Source organism: Dermacentor silvarum, chromosome 1 (genome assembly GCF_013339745.2).
Source record: "Dermacentor silvarum isolate Dsil-2018 chromosome 1, BIME_Dsil_1.4, whole genome shotgun sequence".
NCBI lineage: Eukaryota > Metazoa > Arthropoda > Arachnida > Ixodida > Ixodidae > Dermacentor > Dermacentor silvarum.
The window spans coordinates 4481907-4500204 of NC_051154.1; the positions used below are offsets into that span (position 1 = coordinate 4481907).

The window sequence follows — 18298 nt, forward strand, 5'->3', positions numbered from 1 at the left end:
CCTATGATTTTAAGAGATCAGGTCGTATCCATTGTTTCCCTGCTTTTTTTCCACCAGTACTCTAATCGTCTGTTGCTTATATCTACGGCTGATTTCTTGATCTTTCCTTCCACTTTAAACCCAAGCGCTTCTGGGAGTTGCACGTTAAGTACGGTTCTCGCTTGGTGTATCTCGTCGCACTCCATTAGGATGTGCTGAGTAGTCTCTGGATCTTTACTGCAGCATACACGTGTCTCATCTAGTTCCGAATATTTGCTCCGGTATGTCTTGGTCCTTAGGCAACCGGCTCGAGCCTCAAATAGCAAGGCACTGCCCTTTGTGTTATCGTACAGATTTTCCCTTCTAATTTCTTTCTTCTCATTCTTGTAAATCTCCATTGTCCTTTTTGTTTCCATTCTTTGCATCCAATTCACGGTATCTATTTCTCTCACTTTCTTTCTGATGGCTCCTGGTTGTCTATTTGCAGTTTCGATTATCCTGTACTTGGTTGCCAACTTCCTTGACCTCTTCCTCCATTCTGTGGCTTTTCATGTAGATATACTTGTGCACTTTAGCCGCCCATTTATTTTCATCCATGTTCCTGAGCCTTTCTTCAAAACTAATTTTGCTTTGTGCTTCTCTGACTTCAAAAGAGGCCCAACCCATGTCACCCTGCACTGCCTCATTTGTGGTTTAAATTTACAGTGGGCTCCCAAAGCCAACCGGCCGACTGATCTTTGGTTAACTTCCAAACCCGACAAAATATCCTATTTTAAGCATATAATGGCATTTGCGAATGTTAGCGCTGGCACCATTATTCCTTTCCAGATTCCACGCACCACCTCATACTTATTGTGGCCCCACATTGCTCTGTTTTTCATTATTGCTGCATTCCGCTTCCCCTTTACTTTCGGATTATCTTCGTGGTTGCTTGAGTAATTCTTTCCTTCGTTTATGTGTACGCCGAGGTACCTTTATTGCTTCACTATGGATATTACTTGCTGTTGAATTGACACCACGAAGTTACTCGTGTGTTCATTAAAGATCATAATTCCTGATTTCTCTGTGCTAAACTTAAGGCCTAGATTTGTCGCTGCATTCCCACAGATATTCGCAAGTATCTGTAAATCTTTTTTTATTGTCCGCTAGTAGGACAATGTCGTCTGCGTACATCAGTCCAGGGACCTTCTGTTGCACCATTTGCCCATTACGCATGTAGGACAAATCAAAACCTAATTCGCTGTTTTCCAGTCGTCTTTCTATACCCTTGACGTAAAGCGTGAACAACAATGGTGACAGAGGGCATCCTTGCTTCAATCCTTGGTGAATTCCCACCATTTCATTACCTTTTAGACCTTCCCATACCACTTGTACTTGGTTGTCTCTATCTATCTCCCTCAGCAGCTCCACGAAATCGTCATCTATGCCTTCGTATTGAAGAATATCTCGTAGCAATTCCCTCACTACGTTGTCATAAGCTCCTTTAATATCTGGAAATGCTATCCATAAAGGTCTTTTCTGAGCTACTGAAATCTCTATGCACCGAGTTGGTGCAAACACGTTGTCCTCTAAGCGTCTGCTCTGGCGCCATCTCGTAGCCGTCGTCGTCGCGGCAGACTCGCCATACCCTCCTCCTCCTCCTCTCTTCGCGATCGCCGCCTTTGATCCCCTCCCCCGCGCTCAGCGTTGCTCTTTCATCCTTCGATGTTGTACTCGCTTACGCCCACTCTCGCCGCAGGAAAGAGCGCCTTGCACTCTAAACAAAGAAAGATTTTCCGTGTGTATACACCCGCTTCAAGATCTGCATGTCGCATCTAGAAAAGCCACTTCAGTATCACGAAGTCCTACGGAGGCATACACCCTGTCCCCTTTTTCGGTGTATATATATATATATATATATATATATATATCATATTCACGGAGTAGAGAGAGGTATTAGAAGCCCACGAGGTATATATAGATATGTATATATATCGTGGGCTTCTACAACCTCTCTTGTCGCTTGATTTCTGTGCTTATAATAGGACTGTCTATATTTTTAATGGAGTGTGCATTTACCCTGCAACTTGCAAAGTCTTATATGTATTGTGAGATGCGTGTGCGCAGTCCCTATTGTGAAATTCAAATGCTCTTTCAGCCTGGTCTAATACACTACTGACGTTGAGCAAGAAACACATTTGTTTACGTGATTAACACTACAACTGGACCGATTGCATACATCTGTAGTGCAGCTGCTCAATCTTTCGGTACGCCGGCGCACAGCTGAACAAATACTAGCGAGCGTGTTCTAGATGTGGCTTAACAGATGGTGGATTTCTTAGCATGCGTAACACCGAAAGTTTTCTTTGTTTTTAGATGCTCTTTATGATGATGTATGACATATCGCGTTTTTAAAGCTTCTAACCTTTCGAATAAACTTCCAGTTGCCAATCAGCGCTGTGTCACGTCTCTTCTCCTGCCTTAGCTTGTGTCCTAGTAGTTCGCGCCCCGAATCAGCCATACTTAGGTTAGCCGGCCCGAACAAACAAAGCATGATGCGAGCGGCGGAAGGCGCGTCCCGCAGGCGGCTCGCACCGCGAATAATTACCGTACCCTGCTTAGGGCGGCCGGCTGAGCGTCTTTGGCGAGGCCCGAAAGACAATCACCGCTGCCTAAGCAGGGAATACGCATTAAAAAAAAATGACCGCCCCTTCCACTCCGTGAAAATGGTCGTATAGCGAAGCGATGCTAGTTATACACCGAGTGTTACACCGTGCAAGTCAAACTTGGCAAGTAGTCTATATTGTACATCTTTTGTTTCACCATTGTTATACACCATTTTCGCTTTTGCGTGCTTCGCGTGTTGACCATGCTTTAGGAGTGCTTTTATGGGGTTCTTTCAGTGTGTTTTGCTTTTCGCGTGATGTTTCTCTCTGTGTTTCCGCGTGCAAGTTGCGCCGCCCTTTTTGCGTGCCAGTAATGAGAGCAAGTTTAGCGCTGCCGATGTGCGTCTCGCTCGATGTGCGTCTAGCTCGGCCCTACGACGAGCCCGTTCGCGAGCCAACTGTCACTCTATTTCACGCTAGGAATATTGTGTAGCACGTATTGAGCAAAAGAAAGCTGTATAGGCAGTTTCTCACGTTGCTCTACAATGTTTTCATTGACACTTTTCATCTAAGTATAATACTTGACAAGTTGATAAATTAATTAAGACTAATTATATAATTAGGCGGAATACAAAAAAAAGTAATCTGAGTATCTCCAAGTGACGGCAAACAATATTACCTTGGTTCTTTCCAGCTAAGTAGCCATTTGCATATTTTTATAGGTTGGTCCAAGTTAACTGAAACACCCAGTATACTTAGCTATACTGCTGGAAAGGTCAGCCAGGAAACAGTTAGTCTTGATGCTGTCGCAGGCATCGTGAAAGCCTGAGTGGCCAGCAGCCTCATCATCACTGAAAGTTTCTAAGCCTTTAACGGCCGGCGCCAGGTTTGGTCATCTTAAACGGACAAGCGCAGTGTATACAATGCGTGCTCGATATCGCGTCTGCCGAGTGTTACACCGCTTCGCGCCGCGAAAACAGCTGTAATTTCAAACCAAACGCCGCGCGCCCTTCTCGAAGAAGCCGTGCTCCCTGCTGAAGAATCTGGGTCCGACGCACAAGGGTGCCTACGTAATTCGCATCACTCACCCCGACGAGTGACTTGTAGAAATATTCAAGGCTACAGCAGGTATTTGTCTTGCCTCACTCGATGATTTAAAGTTTAGAGAAGTAATAAAACCTACAACCCGCGAATGTCTGCGAGACTGTTTTGCTTGATGCCGTAGCAAGAGGGGCGTATTTCCGTTTTGTCTGCTTGTTCGTATACGTCGCAGGAAACATCTGCCGTTTTCTACCGAGTTTAAGCGCGCGATCCTGCTCTTTGATCTACTTGCGTCTGCCCCAGTGGTCATGTGGCGCTGACTTATACCGCTATTCAGGTGTTCAGGTGCACAGGGCGCGTGCGCTGCGCGAAACGAACCTAACGCAAACGATCGCGCGCAAGACCGTCACCGGAAGTGCGCAGCACAGCAAAAACGCGAGCGAGGTGATACACAAGGTATTGCCCTCAGAGCTAATGAGGAGAGCGCAATAATGGTGACTTGGTGCTACAGACCTCCTAGCCAAACCGCAAAGACTGACAGTACCACGTAGCCCTCCAGTGGGATAACATGATAACCTAGCAGTTTTCAAAGCGTCTGTGAAGTATGTGAAAACAAAGCAAGGACACCACTCTCCTGAAAACGAACCGCATCACCATTACAAATTGGCTTGCCCAGGCGGTTCTTGAGATTCATGCCTCCAGCTCTACTGTGTAAAGTGCATCACGGAGCCTACTAAATGGGTTCACATTTTCGCTCGGTCACAAGCCCTTAACCAAAATCTTCAAGTCGTCTCTTGCTTAATTGCAGATGTTCCTCTTGCACTTTCGAGGTCGCTAAAGAGGATAAGCCCATGATTTTTTTTTCAATCTTTCTATCAGTATTAGCACTCTAGAAAAACGTCTACATGCTTTGGTGGCGTATCTTTCCCTGAAACAATAATCGTCATATGTATCTACTTTCTTTATTTCGCTGGTTTGCCACGCGGCATAATGTCGGAATGAAATTATATATAAGCATGGAGATCCCTAACCTCTGTTCTAATTTCCTGAATATTCCAGTGGGACACGCGTATCCTCATTCTGCTAAGTGTCTGCTTACTTCCGCACAATCTTTTTCGGGAGAAGGAAGCCTCTTTCCGGAGACGTTGGGCCTGGGCGGCCCTTTCACCACCCATCACTTCGGGTCACCCATATGCAGACAATGTCTAGTGTACGAAGTGCTCCACTCCTGCGTCTGCAGCGGACACCCGCCATCCACTTTGGAAATAGACTATGAGAGGACTTTTCGCCTCCCAGCTAAAGTCAAGCGATGCCAAGCAAGCATGCTTCACCGGATTCGCCTGGGCGTTGCCTTCAGTCGACGCTGTGCACATCTGATTGGCCGTACGGACAGCCCGGACTTTGAACGCTGCCAAGTGTCGGAGAGTCTCCAACATCTGTTTTGCGACTGCCTTCTGTACGCATCACAGCGGAAGACGCTAGCAGGCATTGGAAGACAAACATTGTCCGAAAGTACTATTTTGTCCGCCACTTGAAGACCACCGGACTAGACACAAGGCTTTGAGGAAACCACTGTGTTAGCGTATATATGCAACCCTTCTTGCTGCCCTCATCTTCATCTTGGATCGCTCTTTCTTGTCCCCCTTTTCCCCTGTGCAGAGTAGCATGCTCGCTCAGGCCGACCTCTTTGCCTTTCAAATAAATTATCTTTACCTCTCCCTACTCATGGGCGTCAAGTTGACAATTTGCCAACCTGTGAACGATGCTCAGTGGTCGCGTTTGACAGAGCTCAACCTCAACCAAAGTAGATATAATCCATCAAACTTAAACCCGTGGTTATCAAGAGTGCTAACGAGTGCTCAACTTGCGGCAGGAATTTGACAGTTGCTCAGCTATGACACCCCCGAGTTCAACACGTAGAGTTCAGAAATGGCATAAAGAGACTAGGGCAGACGGATGCGAATTCACGCGCTCCGCTTTTGCACATGGCAGGCCAACTTCTAAGAGAGATTTAGCACAATTGCAAGATTAGACCGTATGATCCAGCCACCCTTTAGCTGTTTCATATGTTAAACATGTAAACTTTTTTAACCGGGAATAAATGTCACTTTGTCACTGAATAAATGTATCAAAGATAAACAGGGTAATCTCGTCAGCAGTTTCGATGATATAGTAAAAGCAGCAGAAGAATTCTGTACTCAGCTGTACAGTCCCTACCAGAGCAGCCACGCAACTTTCATTGAAAGCAGTGATGAACAGGATGCAGAGGCTCCTTCTATAACTAGCGATGAAGTTAGAAGGGCCTTGCAAGACATGTCCCGGGGAAAAGTGGCAGGAGAAGATGGAATAACAGTCTATTTAATCAAAGATCGAGAAGATATTATGATTGAAAAGCTTGCACCCCTTTATACGCGATGCCTCACTTCAGTATACCGGAGATCTCGAAGAATGTCATTACAAGAATTATGGCCTGATTAGCTAGCCTTCAGTACTATATAAAATATTCACGAATATAATTTCCAATATAATCAGGGCAATATTAGACTTCAATCAAAGAAGAGAACAGGCTGGCTACAGGAAGCGATACTTCACAATGGGTCACGTCTGTATCACCAAACAGGTAATTGATAAATCTGCAAATTACAATAAGCCTCTCTTTATGGCTTTTATAGATTACGAAAATACATTTAATTCAGCAGAGATACCAGCAGTCACGAAGACATTGTGTAATCAAGGAGTACAAGAGTTATGCGTAAATATCTTGGGAAATGCCTAAAAGGTTACACAGATACATTAATTCTCCACAGAAAACGTGGAAAAATGCCTACCAAGAAAGGAGTCAGGCAGGAAGGCACAATTTCTCCAATGCTATTCACTGCATGCTTAGAAGAAGGATTCAAGCTATTAGACTGGTAAGGATTAGGAGTGAGGATCAACGGTGAATATCTGAACAACCTTCAGTTTGCAGATGACATTTCCTGTTCAGCAACACTGGGGATGAATTGCATCAAATAAATGAGGACATTAACCAAGGAAGTGTAACAGTAGGGCTGAAGATAAATATGCAGAAGACAGAGGTAATGTTCAATAGCCTGGCAAGGGAACAAGAATTCATGACCGCCAGTCATCTTCTAGAGTCTGTGCAGGAGTACTATTATCTAGGTCATTTACTCACAGATGACCCTGATTCTGACAAGAAAATTTACAGAAGAATAAAATGGCTTGGAGTGCATACGACAGACGTTACCAAATTCTGACTGGAAGCTTACCACTGTCGTTGAAAATTGATAAATGTACAATTATTGCATTCTAATGGTCCTAACATATGGGGCAGAAACTTGAAGGTTAGCCAAGAACTCGAGAACAAGTTAAGGACCACACAGAGGGCGATGGAACGAAAAAAAGTCGCAGTTTCGCCCGAGCGAAGCATGCATTGTGATAGCAAATTAGTAGACATCTATTCGAAGTAAGGAGTTTTATCGGCCGTATAAACTTGTAAGAATTCGCTTACCAACTATATATTAACAAGCATTTACACTCGATGACCGCGGAAAGTCGCTGTCAAAACGCTGCAGTGAGGATTCATGGCCCAGCAGCGAGCGAATTGACTTTCGTGCTACCTCTCGCTTCAACGCCAACTAAAGGGCGAGAACACAGTGCATGGCGGACTCTGTCCCCGTCGCTGATCGCGTTCAAGATGGGGCCCGCGCGCCATACGCCCCCCTCCCCCCCACCCGGTGCCTTGCGTGCGACGGTAAAATCCCTGGCCGCTTTTCACCCTTGCGCTCGCAAGAAGACTGAGCCGCCATCGTCGGCCTACATAAGGCATACGGCCCGCGGCGACGATGTTATCGCCCTTGGACTTTATACGGAACTTAACGACGATGGCAGAAATGCGCCTGGAGTCTCCATATAATTTCTGTCGCAATAAAAATGTTAGGTGTAATGTTAAGAGGCAGGGAGACAGTAGTGTGGATCAGAGAGCGAATGGGAATAGTCGATATTCTAGATAACATTAAGAGAAAAAATGGACCTTGCCCGGTCATGTAATGCGTAGAGCATGTGACATAACCGTTGGACCGTTACAGTATGGGTGCCAAGGGACGGGAAGTGCAGTCAAGAACGGCAGAAACTATGAAATTCAGAAATGTGCAGACGCAAGTTGGAATCAGCTAGCTCAACGCAGCGGTGATGGAGATCGTTGGGAGAGGCCTTAGTTTTGCAGTGAACCTAAATATAGGCTGCTGTTGACGATGATGATGATGTCACTTGTGCTTTTGGTTGCGTCATTTCTGTACCCTGGTGGCCACAAACCCTGAGCAGCACGCACCAGACATTGCTCCTATCCACTTTGGCTGCGTCTCCGATACAGCCCTCCGGAGTTTATACATGGAGCGCTCTATGAAAGGCGTGGTTGCACATTTCTGGTCTGTCGCACTCAAGCTGTGCGTCGGAATGTTGATTTGACAAGGTTGCCGAAGCATGGAAAAGAATCGTAATAAGGGTTTTGTTGCCCTTTTGAATTATCTCACTGAATGAGAAAGTGGTCTTTCTGGTGTCCACAAAACTTCTACAAATAAAATTTGCGCATGGATATTGTAAGGAACTCTGCGCCCGAAGGCTAGAATTTCTGTCATCAGACGTGAAGGTGAGCTAATTAGCAGTGCGCACTAAGTAGCAGGGCTACTTTTGTCTTGAGTGAGCTACTCACGGTGACGACAACATGGCTTATGCGTTTTGAAAGTTTTGATGCACGTTTTGGCTTTAGCACAAAGCTCACGTAGACTGGAACAAGACCCCCCTCCTCATCCACATTTTGTGTTCTGTTATGCCCACTTCACACTTGCCGCACTTTTCGCAGGTTGCGTGAATGAGCTGAAGGCCAGGGGCAAGGAAGGCCACATCTGCGACGGTGTCGTCGACTGCCCGGATTTCTCGGATGAAACAACATGCGGTGAGCAGCACAACTGCTGACGAGCAGACAACCTAAGTTGACTAACATTCCATCTACGCGAGGCATGGCCTTGCGATGAACACATTATACAAAGTCTCGAATGTAACCAGGACACGTAGACGAGTACGGAGCAAATGAAAACAACAGAACCGTATGTGGGATTATTCGACCCTGGCGTCATTCTTATTCATGTTTTTAGAATACGGTTGTCCTAATGGCTCGTCGATGTAGCTATGTAAGCGAGGAAAAAAAATGACTACCCAGCACGGACATACTCGTATACTCCGTTTCAGGCCCGTATCCAGGAATTTTTTTCGGGGGGGGGGGGGGTGGTGTCCCACTTGCTGAAGGCCTTGACTACTTGAGGAGAGCACCTATTTTGCAATAATGATTTAAGGTAAAGCACGGAAAGATCAAAATTCCGGGGGGGGGGGGGCCGTGCCCCCCCCCCCCCTACTGGCTACGTGCCTGCTCCGTTTCATACATCAGGTGCAGTGGAAGCTACGCAAGAAGTACGGTCACGAAAATGTATCACTCCGTCTATGCTTCGCTGCGCGCCAGCGGCGCTTGTTCGCGCGAGCATGCACGTGAGGCTGCCGCGATGGGCTGCAGATAAAGAACAACGAAAAACTAACTGATCTAAAACAAAGTGTTAGCAGCCGTATGAGTACATGGTTTGTTTGTTTTTAAGGATAAATTATTTTTCTTTCATTACTGAGCTTATATAAAAAAGCCGCAGTTTCGCCCGAAAGGCGAAGCATCAATTGCGATAGCAAATTAGTAGAGATACGGAGTAGGGATAGTAGTTTTATCGGCTGCATAAACTTGGACACATTCGCTTACTAACTGAATTAACAAGCATGGTGTCAGCGCGCACGAGCAAACATGAATAGATCACACTCGATGACCGCAGAAAACCACTGCCAAAACGCTGTCGTGAGCAAGCGCGGCTGCAGCAGCGAGCGAAGGTTCGTGTGGTCGATCGCTTCAACGGAAACTGAGCGGCGAACACACAGCGCATACAAAGATAAGAGCCATGTGGAAATCGCTTTCAAGATACGGTGCGTGCGACAGCCCGGAGCCGCGCAAAGTACAAGTACGCAGTTGCTGGCAGAGTAGAAGCCGCACCCCCTCCCTCCCGCGCTGCCTTCCCGCTTTCCTCCTTTCGCGTGGGATACGTGGGATACGGATACGTGGGATACGGTATGGGATACGGATACGTCGCAAGATACGCATTTGGTGCAGCAGCTAAACGTCGCCTCCCCTCCCTCCCTACCTCCCATCCCCCCACGGCCCTTCGCACGACGGCGGACGTTGCGTTTGCTCTCCGCCGTGCGTTCCCTCTTCATGAAAGCGCGCGTCCCTCGCGCGCTTTCACTCGCACGTACAGCATACGGCGCGCGGCGACAATTTTATCGCCCTTGGACTTTATAAGGAGTGAGTGAGTAGGAACTTTATTATTGCGATAGCACTTATATGGACACTTCAACCGGATTTCTGCCGTGGGCGTCGCCGTCGCCGTGAGGTTCTGTATAGATTCCAAGGGCGATAAAATCGTCGCCGCGCGCCCTATGCGCCAGCGACAGCGCGCGGGGGACGCGCGCTATCACGGAGGGCAACCCCCCCCCCCCCCCCCCCCGCGCGCTATCACTGAGAGCGAACGCTCGGCGGAAAGCAAAGGTGACCGTCGTGCGAAAGACCGCGGGGGTATGGGAAGGAGGGAGGGAGGGAGGCGGGGCGGCGCTGTGCTCCGGCACCAAAGGCGTATCTTGCCGCTAAATCTTTCACGCGAAAGCAACAAAGCGGGAAGAGGGGGGGAAGAGTGGGGGAGGGGGGGGGGCAACTTCTCCTCTGCCAACAACTTCTCCTTTGCGCTTTGCCCGGGGATGCTGGTCGTCCGCACGGTCTCTTATCTCCACACGGCTCTGACCTTTGTATGCGCTGTGCATTCGTCGCTCAGTTTCCGTTGAAGCGATAGACCGCGTGAAACTGCGCTTGCTGCCAGCGTTTTGACAGTCGTTGGCTGCGGTCATTCAGTGTGATCTATTCATGTTTGCTTGTGCGCGCTGACACCACGATTGTTAATTCAGTTAGTAAGCTAATGTGTCCAAGTTTATGCAGCCGACAAAACTACTATCCCTACTCCGAATAGCTCTCTACTAATTTGCTATCGCAATCGATGCTTCGCCTTTCGGGCGAAACTGCGACATTTTTTGAAGTCCTGAGGAGCAAGAATTAAAGCGGGGCCGGAGGCCCCACCAATCAATCCGGTAGCTCCACCCAGGTCAACCTCACGGTGACGGAGACGACGACGACGACGGCAAAAATCCGCTTGGAGTGTCCATATAATAGCTATCGCAATAAAAAGACTTTCACAAAAATCGGTCGAACGCAGCTACTGCAGAAAGTTTCTCAGCCTCCACAGTGTTGCACCTGGTGTATAAAACAGAGTATAGGGCTGCCTAGTAGGCTGACGTAAGCATGCTTTTCGTTGGCGTGACTATGCACATGCAGTAAAAAAAATTGGCCGCATATCTGCTTGCTTCGCTGCAAATGACGTCGAAGGACGATAGTCTTCTGCCTCCCCTGATACGTAACACCCTGTCTTCTCCCCCCACCACCCCTCACGCTCTTCCCCTCTCCTCTCACTCCTCCCATGATGAATGCAGTGGATGTTTTGCTGAATTCAATTCAAATTTCACGTGTTCTCCCTGCTCTCCCGCCATCTGTTGGGACCTTTTATTACAGTTGGCTTAAAGCCGGCTACAGAGCCGCGGCTTCAGTCGGCTTGTTTTTAACACGTAGCGTCGCTTCGACACCAATTCTAACGCGTTGATTTTTCATTTGCTAACGTAAAAACCAGCCCAAATGTGTATTCTTAATTAAATGGACGCTTGGGATCACGGTTATGTGCATATTACCTCAAATAGGCCTAAGGTTTCCTTTGCGCTGTGTAATGTTGACGTGTATGACCGCGTGCCGCCAGTGCTAGAGCTTGGTTGGTTTTGGCCGGCCGGTTGAATGTGACAGACAGACAGACAAGACAAATCAAGACAGACAGACAAAGTTTTTCGCGTTTAGGTAGCCCGTTTAGGTAGACCTTTAAGGCTCTGTTATACTCCGACGTTCTCGGCGCGCGGGCGGGCGGCGGTTGCGGTCGTATACGTTACGTCGGCGACACCGCGCCAGGCGCAAGTCCGGCTCTCTACAGTGCAACCACTTCCGACGCGGCGCAGCGGCCGCAGCTGGAGAAGCGCGTGCGCAGTTAATGCGCAGAACGTCGCGCCATCTGTCGTGAACCCCCAAAACAATTCCATTCGCCACTCGGACCTGTGCCTGTGGAGTGTCTCCCTCGTTTCGTGCGGATACAGTGCGCACTGTGTGCGGATTTCGCGCGCGTTTTCGTGTGAAGCGGCCATTTTGTACTGGCGGTGAGTAGCTACAGCAACGAGAGAGGGCGCTCAGTGCTGACGTGTTCGGCGCGGTCGGCGCGAAATGCAGGCGGCTCTATTCGGAGCCGGACGACGTGCGAGCGCGTCAGGAGCCGCCGGTCACGTCGGCGGTCGAGAGCCGTCGGACTGTAGAGGGTGGCGCTTCAGCCGACGTAACGTCGCCGTGCCGCGCGCGCACGCTACGTCGGAGTATATCTGCCCCTTTACAGGCCCCGTGATGCGGGTTTTCTCTTTTTGGGCGCGCTCCTGAGAGCTGCACCGATCCTTCGGCGTCTGGGATGCTGGTGGACTTGGCGATGTATCCATCACCTCCGCCGAGGCGTTGGACGCCCGCTCGCGGCGTACGCTCGCGGGTGTTTCGGGCTTCTTTGTCCGATCCAGAGGGCCTAGGTGTCGTAGAGCCCGCAGGCAAGGAGGACTGCTGGGCTCTAAAGAAATTAACCGCGGTAAGAAGTAGCTTCCGACGGGGAATCTATCACTGGACCGCAGCTTGGCAAGCGGATACGTTACCTCAACGCCACCACTTCGTTTTTTTTTCTTTTGTTGTAATTATTTCAGGCACGCATGGGTCCTGCAGAAAAAAAATGTCAAAGCATCGATTGCGAAAGCAAATTAGTAGAGAGCTATTCGGAGTAGGGATAGTGATTTTATCGGCTGCATAAACTTGGACACATTCGCTTACTAACTGAAATAACAATCGTGGTGTCAGCGCGCACAAGCACGCATGAATAGATCACACTGAATGACCGCAGACAACGACTGTCAAAACGCTGGCAGCAAGCGCAGCCGCCGCAGTGGGCAAAGGTTCGCGCGGTCTATCGCTGCAACGGAAACTGAGCGGCGCATGCACAGCGCATACAAAGGTCAGAGCCGTGTGGAGATAAGAGACGGTGCGGGCGACCGCCACCGCTGGGCAAAGTGCAGAGAAGTTATGCAGAGAAGTTGTTGGCAGAGGAGAAGCTGCCCCCCCCCCTCCCTCCCGCGCTGCCTTCCCGCTTTCTTGCTTTCGCGTGGGAGATTGAGTGACCAGTTCCCTTTGCGCCCGGTTGCAAGATAAGCATTTGGTCAAGCAGCACAGCGTCGCCCCGCCTCCCTCCCTCCCATACCCCCACGGCCTTTGGTGCGACGGTCGCGCTTGCTTTCCGCCGTGCGTTCGCTCTCCGTGATAGCGCGCGTCCCCCGCGCGCTTTCATTCGCGCATACGGGGCGCGGCGACGATTTTATCGCCCTTGGACTTTATACGGAACCTCACGGCGACGGCGACGCCGACGGCAGAAATCCGGTTGAAGTATCCATATAATTGCTATCGCAATAAAAATGAACGAGCTAAGGAAAATCTTCTAGTCGCACAGCGACGAAGACGCATTAACTCGTGGGCGTAAAACGGTACCACTGAAACGTGCCTTCTTGCTTTTCCAGCTGTCATATTGTTACGCAAAGGACGAGTCAATCAAACGAGGAACTATGTATGTACAGATTATATTTACAGTGGCGGTTGCAGCGCTGACCGGTTGGATTCACCGCGCGAGCCCCAGCTGAGCTAGGATTCCCAGCGCGAGCCCAGTTGGTTCTTCCTCCTCTTTGCTCGAGTGATGGCGCCCGCGCGCCTCGTTCAAACGACCAAATACAACACGCGTGTAGCAATATTAATCTCTGCCTCGAAACTGTTAAAGCCTCTGCCGAGTTTTTTTTCTTGATTTAGACATTTCTAAGGCCGATTCCGCTGCGCTTTGCGTACATTCTGCTCTAATATCACGTCTTGTAACGTATTAAACACCTAGAGCCGCTTCTAAACGCCTCTTTCGTTAGAATAGAGAGTCCTCTGCCGCGCTAGCACAGATTGCCGACGAAATGTGCTACGTCACGTACTCCTTTTTTTGTTTCTGCAGGTTCCTAGCTCGTAGATGTGATGACAGGAAGGTGTGTGTGTATATATCTGCGTGTTTCAATCATTCTACGCGGAAGGTAGTGCGAAGCTTCTCGGAATGCGGTTATCGAAAAACGTTCTGGATCGGCCGCTGCACCGCACCTACTTTAAGGCGACAAACTTGATTGTTTTAGCGCACGTCCGACGTAGCTTTAGCCACTTTGAAAAAGGACAGATAAAAACATTAAAAAATTAGCGTAGCTTGCACTAGTCGCGCAAGGTTAAAGAAACAGCGGGCTGATCGGCACCTAGCTGGTCCTGGCCTTACGGGTTGTGCTTTTCCGGAATTTATTGATTACTGATCGATTATCGATTAGCTATTGATTGGCTATCGATTGGCTATCGCAAGATTGGCTATCGAAACCTGGAAGAACTGGTCAAACACCGTAGGTGTAGGCGGTGTGCGTTTGTGGTTTAAGAAGAATGGGCAAGGGCCAGTCCGTCAGCGCGGGGGCAGCCAAATAGAGTTGAAAAGAAAAATGGCTTGGCGTAGTTAAACAGGCCTGATTGATCTATAGCATCTAAGTGGTGGGAAAATTTTTGAAGGTCTTAAGATGGCCACATGGAGTCTGTGGAAAATCACGTGCGGCGGTGCGAGAAATATGCGGATGATAGGAGCGGGGTTAAAGGGACATCAGGCTTGCGTCGTTGCGATCGCATACAAAAATCAAATGTGGTACAGTGGTGGAGAGATGCCGCAAAAGCTAGCTACGTTTGCAACGTGGCGGTATTTTTAGAAAATAAAAGTTTGGAACACTTTCAAGCCACGTTTGTAGCGTCCGGTCCATTTACATTAAAAAAAAAGAGGCGAAAAAAGACAGAAGGTGGCATGTGCCCAGGCAAAATAAATGCGTCTGTCTCTCTCTCTCTCTGTGTATGTGGGTGTGTATGTGCGTGCGTGCGTGTGCGTGTGAGTGCGTGTGTGCGTGTGTGTGTGTGTGGAAACTTTATTCATACAAGATAATAAATGTGTTCACACAGGCACTCGGCATGAAGATTGGCGGCCGCATGAATGCGAAAAATTATGCATTTCTTGTTGATGTTGCCAAGGCCTACTGGGAGTCCCTTGATCTCACTTTAATCAATGTGCAAATCTAACCGACATAAACTTTGCCACAAGATAATGAGAGCTGGTATACAAAAGCATCTTTGGATGGGACAGAAAACTACGCACGCTTACAACACGTCAGCTCGCGCCACAATCTTTTAGCTTGGTTCTAAAAAGATTACAAACTCTATACAACATACCCGCCGTGGTTGCTTAGTGGCTATGGTGTTGGGCTGCTGAGCACGAGGTCGCGGGATCGAATCCCGGCCACGGCGGCCGCATTTCGATGGGGGCGAAATGCGAAAACACCCGTGTACTTAGATTTAGGTGCACGTTAAAGAACCCCAGGTGGTCCAAATTTCCGGAGTCCCCCACTACGGCGTGCCTCATAATCAGATCGTGGTTTTGGCACGTAAAACCCCATAATTTTAAACTCTATACAACTTACCGGCGAAGAAAACACTGTGTGAACACTGTATCTGTTTGCAATATTCTTTAAGCTTGTGGTAATTTGTGTACGTATGGCATTACAAGCGGCTTCCTTTCATGACGACGCTCGTTTTCTGTTTTGCAGCACCTCCCGAGCTCGTCACGTGCAGTAGTGATACAATAGTTCGGGTAAGCCGCAGAAGATAGCCGAGATAGTTGCTCCTGAAAGGTCACGTGATTTTGAGGACAGAACGCAGGCACGAAACGACGATGGCATTTTCCCCGCCTTAGAATGAAAACGAGAGCAAGGGCTTAGCATATCGTAGCTGCTGGTAGCGCCAACACACGTCTTGGCTCAAACGTCCTAACTATAGAAAAGACAATCTCAGTGGGTGTCGTCCGCCATTTAATCTAACTTCTTCTTCCCTTAGCCCCCGTCTTCTTTCATGCATCCAGCGCAGACCGCTTCACTCTTCCGGACTTTTGATTACACCTCCTGGTGTAATACTTGAATATTTTTCCAATGGAGGCACGCTCTGTTTGACCCGAGGCTCCTGTGTACCAGATGTTCTTCAATATTCCATGCTGGAATGCGGTCTTAACCACTTGAAATGGTCCATAAATTTTAAGATTTCACGGCACAGCTCCTTTCCTTACAAGGACATAGTCTCCGGGTTCTATGTCTGGTATCTCGCTGTTGTGTGCTAAACTGCTTCGCTGGTAATCCACCTTCACAGCAGTAGAATGGCGCGTGATTTTATTTGTATGCCTCCGTTGTTTGTGGTCTCCCTACTTTTCTGCCATCCAAACGTCCAATCGCCTCTCACTAATCTCTACTGTGGACATGTTAACTTTCCCCTTGCTATCCCTGAACCCAAGGGCTTCAGGAGGTCAGGGGAGCCTAGACTGGCAGCTGCGTAGATTTCTTCACATTACAATAAAGCATGTTTCATCGTTTCCCTAGCTTTACCGCAGGAAGCATATGCGTCTTCGTCCTTGGTCTACCTCGCTTTATAACTACGCGTTTTAAGGCACCCCCTTCGAAAAGTAAGGAGCTTCTCCTTGAGTTATCATAAATTGTTTGTTTCCTGATTTCGTATTTTTTTTTCTTTTGAGGTAGTTACTCATATCAGGTTTCTTTTCCACTGCCGCCAGCCATGTGGGCCTGAGATCCCTAGATAAAACAAGTTTTCAGGGTAGCGCCACTCCTCCTTTCCTGCTGGTTTCATCCTCCCCGAACTAGGGTGCCTCGGTGCCCAGCGCCGCCGTTCAGGGTGGAGACAACCCTGCTGGCGCCGCCATATTGAATCACACGAACTGAGACTCAGCTACGCTTGCGTTCAGAAATAGTGTTACTCGCGGCGCACTTCCAAGTGCTTTGCCTTGATGAGGTATCGCATATGCACATCTTTATAACCAATAGCCGTTAACTCGTCGAAGGTCTAAGACGTAAATGTATGGCGCCGGGAACATGCCCCAGGTTGCCTAATTCAATCACATTTAATATGCCGTGTGTATGTTTGAAATGCGCACAATTTTTTTTTGCGCTTCGATGCTTGGTATATAAGGTTTGCGACCCCCTGTGTGTGGAAGTCTTTCTTTTTCGCTGTTGTATTTTGGTTTACACGTCACGCCTCCTTTACCCTAGCCAGCCACTCGCGCACGGCGGTTAGTTTCCCTTGCGTTGCGCGTGCTCTTCGCGTTCGTTGCAATTATTTGACGATATCAACGCGCAATTTTGCTTTTTTGCCCAAAAAACTGTGTGCTGACAGGATTAAGCTGGTGTAAAAATAACTGCCATGTGAAAATAAGGTTTAGTTAGTGCTGTAGAGAAACATGTAACGTAACTTGTCTGGGTCAATCTTGCGTAGTACACACAAGAAACCAAACGATGTACAAAATGCATTTACTTATAATGTCTAGTACAATCAATCATGAAAGAGATATGTACATGAAAAATTATATGTACTGTGTGGCGCCTGAAGGTTATGTTGAAAGACGAGATAAAAAAAATTCGCAAGGTAGGCTCGACACACAATTGAGGATAGTGAGAGTTTTTTTTTAATTTATTCAATACATGGGGGGGTGGGGTTCAAGTGAGTACATCAACCTTATTACACACAATATAAATCGAAAACAAGAATGCCAACAAGAAAACGCAACCGCGGGTAATATTAATCAAGATATCCAGCCAGAATACATCAGCTACCATCGAATACGTCGCATCAGCCAAACACATTGATGGCGAGTACAAAACATTTTATAAATAACCCTTAGAACACTGATGACTACATTGAAAAAATAAACAACACTGCATACATATCGCGTACAAAAACCGTAAATGAAACTGAGACAGTCAAATACAGATTAGCAATGTTTTCCACTTCGAAAATATAGTCCATGATGATGTAGGGTTGTTGACTTTAACAGACGGCGCCCATCCTGTCGATTTACCTCGTGCTGGTCCTCTTCAAAGTGTTTCTAAATACAAGTAAAAGAACAAAAGTGATTATTGATATGAAAAGTTGCCTTGTAAATAGAGAGAACCCATTACAGTGCTTAAAAATAAATTTTCGCGGAAGTAATGCTGTATTACCTCGCTTCACACGTTTCGAAGAAATGCACAGGCTACAACAGACACCATGCCAGAAAGCGCCGAAACATTTTGGTCCCATGATGCCACTTAACTCTACTACGCCTGGGCATACCGTGCACAGGCATTTAAAGACCGTCACCGTACCCACTACGATCGGGAATGAGCACGAATGACCATCGGCTTACGAGCACCACGCTACAAATATATTCGTCTAAAAAATCAACTATATAACGTAACAACCTGAGATCCGCAAGATATCTGCTGAGAATAGAGAAAATCACAATGCT

The 18298-nt window shown here is 47.9% G+C and overlaps 1 protein-coding gene across 4 annotated transcripts in view; it reads left to right on the top strand.

Annotated features, from left to right (window-relative positions):
* The window catches only part of LOC119456179 (atrial natriuretic peptide-converting enzyme), a 608985-nt gene that overhangs the window by 494745 nt on the left and 95942 nt on the right, over positions 1-18298 (top strand). For all 4 annotated transcript variants that reach the window (XM_049660866.1, XM_049660865.1, XM_049660868.1 and 1 more), the window contains one exon: positions 8467-8559. In XM_049660866.1, the coding sequence (XP_049516823.1) occupies positions 8467-8559 (93 nt within the window). The remainder of the gene's footprint in view (positions 1-8466; positions 8560-18298) is intronic.